Raw genomic sequence first — 9,150 nt, 5'->3', positions numbered from 1 at the left:
GGTGTGCTCAGCCCGGGATCCGCGAGCAGCAATTGCCATCTAGCGGTAAATGGATTTATTTGGCCGGGGGTTGCGAGCCTTGTGTGAAGTCATAGGAAAGTATTCGGCTTTTTCCCCGGAATATTTCATTCCTGCAACTCAAGGCACACCTAATGGGGGTGGGATAATAATGCAGCCCATCGGGCGCATCGCTCCTTTTTTTTTTTTTTTTTTTCCCCCTTGTAAATTGGGAAACTGAAATGCAGCGGGGTGGATGGGGACCGGAGGCACACAGGCGCCAGCCCACTACTGTCTGGCAGGGGGGATTTTGAAAGGAAAGCTCTGGTTCACAAATGACTCAAGAGTGGAATGTTTCGGAAAGGGAAATCTGGGAGGATTTGGGCTCCGATGGCTGTGCGCAAGCACAGTGCGGTGGGAGCGGACCCGTGCATCCAAGGACCCAATGTATGTACTATACATTTACAAGGATTTGGGGTTTTTTACTCCAGACAAACTCTGGGCTGATGCTGTAGCCTGAACGCCCATCAGTGGCTGGGGAGCATGAGGTGCATTCCTGGAGCACATTTGATTTGGTTTCATCTGAACGGAATCCAGCTGACGTGCTCCCAAGCCTGAGATCTCCAGAACTGCTCCAGGACGCGATCCAAAGTGCAGTAAAGTGGGGAAAGTCGGGAGATTGGTTTCAGAAGTGCGCCCCTGAGCCAAATTAATGCGCTGGAGCAGGCACACCCCAACAGGGCTTTGGAGAAAAGGGACTTTGCTGCCTAACCACCCTACACCCGCAGAGCTGCGTGGCCCCTCTCCTAAGCCCCAGCAATAGGAAGGACCCAAGAGAACTGCCCAAGATCCCAGTGGGGCCCGGGAGGGTGTTGGGGCCCTGGGGGCACTAACTGGCCTCATCTGGACACCCACCCACCCACCAGCCCACTTGCTGCCTGCTAGGCTGGGGTCTCCGTTTAAGCCCAGGCCTGGGCCATGAGCCCCCTCCCGGTCTGTGCTGCATCCAGGCTGCTCTCCTGGATGGATTTCAGGCTGAGGTAGGCAGCCCCATCTCCTGGATGGACCTTGGACCAATGGTGCAGGCAGCTTTGTCACCAGCTTGTTGGTGGGACCTGTCACTACCAGCGCGCTGGTCCCGCTCGGTGGGTGAGGGGACACCGCCTGCGCTGGGGTGACCCTGCTCTTGCCACTCCTTCCTTGATGGGAATCCAAACCACCCCAACACAGGCACTCCAGGTCCTCAGACTGAGCCTCTCCTTGCCTCCAGATCAAGCCCAACACGATGCAATGTGAAGTCACACGGTACGTAGGCAGAGAGGTGTCCTGCAGCACGGGAGCTGCTCGCTGGGGGTGTCTGCCACAGCGGTGTTTGTAAGGTGGTGACTGGAGGTGGCTCCAGGGGGTGAGCTTCAAGCTGTTATCCAGCTCTCTGCCGTTTCTGGACCAGCCCGTCCTTCCAGTGTGTGTGTGGGATGGGGACTCTGTCCCCCGGGGGTGTGATGCTCTCGTTCCCCAGCTTCCTTGCAGCACGCCCAAGCGCTTCGCAGGGAATCGAGGTGCACTTTAACAGCTGGATGGGACTGGCCTCCTCCGGGCTGCAAAAGGGCTGAGGAACACACGCATGGAGCGGAATCGTGCTCCTGGAAGTGATGAGACGTGCTTGCGGCAACGCTGTGTACAGCTGGGTTGGTCTTTGTGTTGCTGATGCACTTCAGCTCCCTGGGGATGGGGCCAGCCCTGTGTGCCCCAGTGCAAGAAGCAGATGCTGGTTACAGACCAGCACAATCACGGCAAGCTGCGGATCTCCCCTCCACGACTGGAAATGCTATAGAATCACAGAATGGTTTGGGTTGGAAGCGACCTTTAAAGGTCGTCTAGTCCAACTCCCCTGCTGTGAGCAGGGACGTCTTCAACTAGATCAGGTTGCTCAGAGCCCCATCCAACCTGACCTTGAAAGTTTCCAGGGATGGGGCATCTACCACCTCTCCGGGCAACCTGTGCCAGTGTTTCACCACCCTCATCGTAAAAAATTTCTTCCTTATATCCAGCCTAAATCTACCCTCTTTTAGTTTAAAACTATTACCCCTTGTCCTATCAACTGCTTCTGCCTTTTTCCTCTGCTGGGAGTAACCAGCACAGCTTATTCTCCTCCCAGCAGCACGTGCACCTCCCCAAGGGAGGAGGGAAGCGGGTGCCAGGGAAGGGAGCTGCACGAGTCGGTGGACAACGTCATGCCCAGGGCGGTGGGGAACATGTGTCGAGGGATGCGCTGCAGCAGCAGGACCCTGAGCACACATGGCAGAGTTTGAGCACTGGGAGGTTAGTGTGGAAGGTGCCGTGTCCTCTCGGCTGCCCGTCGCTGTAGGGAAGGTTTTTTTCGTGGTGTTAGCTCTCTGGGCCAGCGCTGTTTTACCCGTGGTGAGGGGTGCTGCTGCAGGTCAGCCTGGTGCCATCTTGTCCCATTCAACCCCTTCCCCCCACACACCCCAGAAGCAGCTTGGCCAAACCGTATCCCCTTCAAAATGTGCTGGCAAAGAAGATGCACTTAGAATTCGGACAAGGGCTTGTGTCTGTGCTTATCTGGGCTATTCCGGTCATTATGTGACTTCTTATAGTGTCACTCACCTTCCTGTGAATCTTTGTGCTATACGATGGAAGTCCATGAAAGTGCAGTTTCACAAAGATTATACTTGTTGACATTTGAAACCATAATGTCCCCAGTGCAAGGAACAAAGAATAGGATGGTCTTTCTTGTTTGTATATGGATAAATACAGAAATGTATAACCTAAGTTAAAATGGGGGCATGATTTGAGCAACAACCTCCTCTGGACATTGAACTCCTGTTCCTCTTATCTTAAAACATTAAATGAGTAAAATTGTTCATGATACTCCTCTGGTATCTTCCCATATTTAACTAGAGGCACGTACAAATTTTTATTGCTCTTCTCTTTCATTTCAAACAAAGAGAAGGCCTATGGCTTTGTTTGAAAGACAGGTAAAAAGCAGCTAATTGCAATGTATTCACTCCTAAAGATTTTACCAGTAGAAGAACTGTAGCCCACTCATGTTCTGCTTGCTGGTGTCCTGTGCTTTTGGGGGTGTCCTGGCAGAACTTTGCCTGCTGAGGACTTGCCTGAGTGTGAAGTTCAGCTGTACCTGCACAAGTCTGCAATGCCCCTGATGTCCAGCCGTAGCTGCACTTGTGATATTAGGCAAGAAATCCCTGGGGGCTGGGGTTTTTTTAGTTCACTTGCAGCTGAGTGGTAGAAACCCCATTTGTGGAGCATCAGGTTTTGCCTCTGCTTGAGAAAAACAGGGGGTTTAATGCCACCGTTGATGGAGTGGGTGTGCCTGGGCTGTAGAGATGTGATATTTTTCTACGCCAAACTGTGTAAAGCATTTCAGAGAGGGTCCCCAAATGGACCTGCGAGGTCAAGGAGACATGGCCCGCTCTGGTCTCAGCCTTTGCGCTACCCCAGTAAGACACATTTTGCTCTCTCAGGTCCATGCTGCAGGAGGACAGGTACCTCGTCCTGTGCCCATCCCTTGCTGGCTTTTTGGGCCATCTTTGCACACTCCAGCCAGAGCTGCAAAGAGTAAGTGTGCCTGCTCTGCAGAAGGAGCAGTCATGAGCTTTTGTGGACCCCCGCCTCGGTGTCCCGCTACAGAGGGAAGCAGCCCCATGGTGTATATTCGCTGCAGAGTGTTTGCTGCTGCCGACTCGCTCTGCTCCCTGCAGCCCATGCCCCCCTTGCCGTGGAGGTCCTGGGGGAAGCTGAGCAGGAACCTCACATTAGCAAAAGGCTGTGTCACTTCTGCTCTTCGGAATGAAATCTGGAGAGAGCCGCAACTGAGATAAAGCAGCACTTGTTTTATTCAACCCACAGCAGGAAAGTCCTGCTCCCACCTTGCAGAAGGACAACTTGCCTCTGGCTTTTCCTGGCTGTGCTGGAGCTGAGAGGGGCCACCCCAGCCCCATCTTCCTTCCAGCTGCACCTCTCCTCTCCTTGAAGCAGGTTACTGCTGTGGAGGGAAGCACGTTCACTGGTTTCTCTCTCTCTCCTTCCCCTTTACAGATACTTCCCTCATCCCACCTTGCTCTTTTCTCCTTTTTAGAAAGCACAACTCCAGCTCTTTACATCAATATGTTCCACTTACGAGGTCCTGAATCACAGCTGTATCAATATTAACATGAATAAATACTGGAAATCAAAGACTGCCTACGTGCTTTACGTTCGGAAAGGTGGGGAAAAGCGGCTCTTGCTCCAGAGACTCTCAGATGTCCGAAGGAGCCTCCTGCATACCAACCTTTGCGGCTGATGGAGCTCCGAGATGGACCTTCCCTTGGGCAGGGGTCCAAGTAGAAGTGCCCTGCCTATGCCTCCCACCCTCTAAACAGTGGACTTAACCTCCCCTTTGGTTCCCCCCCAAACCGGCCAACATGAAGTCCATGGCTCCCGTTGCCTGTTCCTAAGAACAGCCCTGGGCCGAGCACAGCCTGGCACCAGTGCTGCCAGCAGCCATGTCCCAGGAGCAGCGTCCTTCCTTACCCATACGGGCCATCTTTTTAAAGCCTTGTTCTGCCTTTTCTGCGTGGGCTTCCTTGCACGCACACTTCCATTCATACCCACCCTAGTACTGGTTACAGATTGCCCCAGCCCTCCTCCTGTGAATAACATCTCCGTGCCAATCAACTGCTCCAACACAAGATTTACCTTGTGATCTTTTCCAATACTCTTCCAAAAAATAAATTGTAATCTTCGGCCGTACTCGTCGTCACAGGATGGCACGCAAGGCACCATGCTGAACATGGCAACAGCACTAGAACAGTTGTGAGTAATCTCTGAAATACAAACAAAATAATTATAAGATATAAAGGTAGTTACAATACAGCTGTGGCTTTAGGTGACCATCCTTTAAAAAAATATTAAAGACATCAAAGCCACTCTACCAGTGACAAATAGGCAGGGTTTTTACATCACCACCTATGCTGCTGTTTTCCTAAGAGAATATGACGTTTTCTGGCTCGGTGCTTCTTTTTAATGCTTTTAGCTTCTCACTCTGTTTATCTGTTCCAGTTCATTAATAACCTCGTTCCAGTCACCTCACCCCAACCCCAGTGGCAGGCTCCTCCACGTTCCCTAATCCCAGATATCCCCCAGCTGATGCACAGCATGGGCGGACATCACGCCTATGTGTATATGTACACACCTTACATACAGACACACATCTTCAAGGGAATACACAGAGGTACCTGCTGGGTTACCTTGGGGAACAGGGATTCAGAGGAATTAAGCCAATATCAAATGCAGGGATTACCTTGATTTCTCATCAGCTGGTACTGGGATACTCTCTTCAGTCCGGGCGAGTGGCGTTTTTCATGCCACATGCAGCACAACCCCTTGAAATCCCACACTTCTGTTAGTCAGTAACATGGCTTTGTTCCAACAACTTAAGCCACAGCAATATTTGTGATTTCCCATAACCATTTACCATGATCCTTAAAATAATGGAAGCCAACAAATCAAGTATTTCTATGATTAATATAACTAATGGGAGGTAGCTCTACCTCCAGTGAGAGAAAAAGGTTTCCTCTTGATTGGAGACAGATGCACTTTGCATTTGGGGGGGGGGGGGTATTAACTTTTTCCCCCTCTCTTCACTGCAGTCTGTTCCTGCTCCTCTCTTGCTCCTGGCTCGAGCCCTCGCAATTGGCCTACAAGGAAAGTGCTGTGTTGCCTCTCCTTTCCCACATGCACATCACGCTGACTACAAGCGAGCAAGCAAGCAAGCGCAAAGCTAAGCCAAGGAACATACATTATTTAGTGAGGTCCATCTGTCCAAAGGAAGCTGCTCTTACATTTATCTGTTTTATTATCTTCTAATTAATGACGTATCATCAGTCGTTAACAGGTTTTCACTAAGATGGATGTACCCACTTAGCAAATTAATAAAATCAGATAGATCTTCCTGCAGTTGGTGGTTGTGAAGGTTTCCTCCTATTTCGATTGGGAATGATGCTCTGTGGGTGTTCATTTTTGGCACACGCAGATGCCTGGTATCCCCAGGTGCAGGACAGCCTGTGCAGCAGCTACTGATCTGCTCCTAAATTCCCCACTTCTCTCCAGTGCTGCTGAAAATGATGTCCCATCATAGTCACGCTTCTTTCCCCTTTGTGCGTGAATAATTTCCAGACTTGAGAGCACCAGCTTGCTCCTCCAGACCTCACGCCACCACGACTGTTCCCTTTTAGGGGGCTCATCCCCAGGAGCCCATCATCTTCCCCATCCTTCCCCTGTGAGCCCGGGACTCCCACAGGGACCGAAGCCCCGGCTTGCTGCCCAGGCTGCAGACCTCAGTAACAGTCAGGGGCTCCTTCTGCACTTTTTTCCGAATTCTTCGCCCTCATTTGGAGATCACTAGGAGGAGCGTGAAGGGTTGCTGTGCTTTGAGATTTTGCATTACTCGCTCAGGCTCCAGTTTACAATAATTCCTCAGTATTTCCACTCTAACAGAACCATCAGGGTCCTGTGGTTCAGCGTCATCACCCACACACCCATTAAAAGCACCATTATTGTCATTACCCAGACCCTCCCAATCTACAGACCCAGACAAGCTGCTCCTGGCTGCTGGTTGTGCCTTGTGGTCCCCCAGTGTCTTAGTTTTAATGCACAAGCATTAGAGTGACCTTTCCTCCATCTAAACTTCCACATGGTTCTCTAAAGCCAGTTTCTTGAGCAGCTCCTCTCCCCCAGTTTGCACAGAGCCCCTAGACCTGGCACGGAGGGGCTCTCTGGCAGGAGGGGGCTGTTACAGACCCTTTCTAAACCATACGACTTGCCCTGGGCACACACGTTCCCTCCCCTCACACCCACGTACTCACCAGCACCGCAGTGGTCATCCCCACCTCCACCATCGCTGGGTGCAGCGCCATGGACCAGGGTGCCAGCAAGTCCCCCCCACTTCTCTGGGGCTGCCTGTGTCACAGACAAGGAAATGCAGCTTGGACAGGTCTGCTGCTGCCTTTAGAAGGTGTCAGCTGTTGCAGGTGGCCCTTCACCTGCAAATCCTGCTGTCTTCAGCTTCCACGTCTCCTGTTTTCCCTCCTTTGGGATACCTTAAAGCGATGTCAGGGCCCGCTCTCTGCTGGGCGAGCAGGATGGCAGCAGTGGATGCCAGGCAGCGCAGCTCCGGCACCACCCTCCTGCCCATCGGGCACGGGATCTGCTCCCACCAGCCACCGCCATCGGCATCGTCCTTATCCGTACAGGCCACACTCAGCCAAACCACCCCCGTTACACGTCCCTGCCCAGGAGCTGCCTCTGCGCCTCCCTGGGCTGCGTAAGCAGCACCTGCTCAAAATGGCTTTTCTTCTGACAAACAAAGTCCCTTGCAGGCCACTAGACAGCCCCAGCCACCCCGGACCAGCATGGCTACGTCCCCACAAGGGTCCCCAACACCACTGCCACCAGATCCAGCCCTCCCCATGCTCTGTGGGGAGGAAGGGGAGGGCTCTGCCCTGGCTGGGAAGCCCAGATGACACCCAGTGTTAATTAGACCACCTTTAGCCATTAAGCTCTTGCTATTAGTTGAACCCAGTTGTCCTTGCTAACAGCCAGGATGAATCCCACAGAGGTCGCTCCTGCTCCTGAATTCCTCCCAGGCCTTCAGGCTGTCCCCTGCTCCCAGCCCACATCCTGACCCATGAGTAGATGGCATCAGGAACATCTGTCCGTGAGCTGGCAAGGAACGCACTGCAGGACAGTGGCATTGCTGGCAGGGCCACCAAGTGACCAAACCTGTCCCAGCCCTACTGACACGGCTGCAACTCCCAGGAACCTCATCAGCAGAGAGCAAAACGCGATGGGAATCTTCCAAAGCATCACATGCTTTTAAAACATACCATTTTAGGCAAGAGACAAGCACTGACAAATTTTCGGTTTTATTAAAAAAATTCTAGCAGCAAAACCTGTAACAATTCAAAAAAAAAAAAAAAAAAAAAAAAAAGAAAGACCAAACCCCCAAAAGAACATGACACAGAGAGAAAGAGATGGAGATGGAGAGAGACAGGCTTGGAGTTTTCTCCACCATTCACTCAAGTTCCTTATAGCGGGCAAACATGACTCTCCTGACGGCGTCACGGTAGGTCTCATTGGACTGCCTCTTGCTGGGCTTCCCTTGGGCCCCCAGGCCAGGGCCCTTCTTCCGATTTTCTGCCTGAAAACAGACACAGCTTGTGTTAGTGATTTCTCCTCTTCGCCAGCTGCCCGTAAAGAAAAAAGGTTCCCCCAGGCTGCTTCAGTACAGCTGACTGCTCCCGTGTGGATCCGGGAGAGGAGGAACAGCAAGTGCACTGTGTTCCTCCAAAAGCTGTTCGGGAGAAACTATTGGCCCTTTGCGGGCAACAAAAACACCGCCAGCAAATGCCCGGCGAGGATCAAACCACAGGGATCGGCTGCAGAGACCAACACCAGCATACGGCGGGGTGGGAGCGGGCAGCCAAAACAGGCAGCGCCGGCAGACGAGAGGCAGCCATGTGTGAGCGAGGATCCAAACCGAGCAAAGGAAAGCGCCAGCAAGAGAGCTGAGCTCCCGGGGAGCTGTTTGCAGTTAGCCTGCATTTGCACAAGCTCAGCTGTTTTCTCCTCTAATAGAGTTCCCATGGGCTCTGGTAGCTCACTTTGAATTTCAACCAGTTTTTAACACTCTGAATTATTCAGTAATACCTGCCTAGAGTTAGCCCAAGAGAGCAGGCCCAAGGCTGGAAGTTTCTCTTGCTTTTAAGTCCGACTTATCTGAATCCCAGAGATGTCATCAATTAGGCTGAGAGATCAAAGTCCTGTGGGGCTGAAGTGGGCATACGGCTTTGCCCAGCATGACTTGGAAGTGAAAAGAAAGTACATCTCTAAGGCTCTTTTGGGAGGCCTTTATAGGAATTGTACGAGGGCTATGCTTTGCAATCAGCTCCCCCCATTCAGACCACAGAGCCCTGATCGGAGGTCAGACCTCCCGGAGCGCATCGCTGGAGCTGGCTCTTCGACAAAGCCAGTTTTATGGTCACAGGAAACTCTCCGTGAGGATGGAGCAACAGCTGGGGCCAGTTCCTGCTGTCTGCACTGAAGAGGGAATCTTGCCTTGTGTGTGTGGGC

General features: G+C 52.2%; 1 protein-coding gene across 4 annotated transcripts in view; it reads right to left on the bottom strand.

Annotated features, from left to right (window-relative positions):
• Window positions 1–7,918: 7,918 nt before the first annotated feature.
• The window catches only part of RBM6 (RNA binding motif protein 6), a 59,716-nt gene continuing 58,484 nt past the window's right edge, over window positions 7,919–9,150 (bottom strand). For all 4 annotated transcript variants that reach the window (XM_052775806.1, XM_052775805.1, XM_052775807.1 and 1 more), the window contains one exon: window positions 7,919–8,218. In XM_052775806.1, the coding sequence (XP_052631766.1) occupies window positions 8,093–8,218 (126 nt within the window). In that variant the 3' untranslated portion in view covers window positions 7,919–8,092. The remainder of the gene's footprint in view (window positions 8,219–9,150) is intronic.

Source organism: Harpia harpyja, chromosome Z (assembly GCF_026419915.1).
Source record: "Harpia harpyja isolate bHarHar1 chromosome Z, bHarHar1 primary haplotype, whole genome shotgun sequence".
Classification (NCBI taxonomy): Eukaryota; Metazoa; Chordata; class Aves; order Accipitriformes; family Accipitridae; genus Harpia; species Harpia harpyja.
Note: the sequence above shows the minus strand (reverse complement) of the source record. Positions and strands in the feature narration are given on the sequence as shown.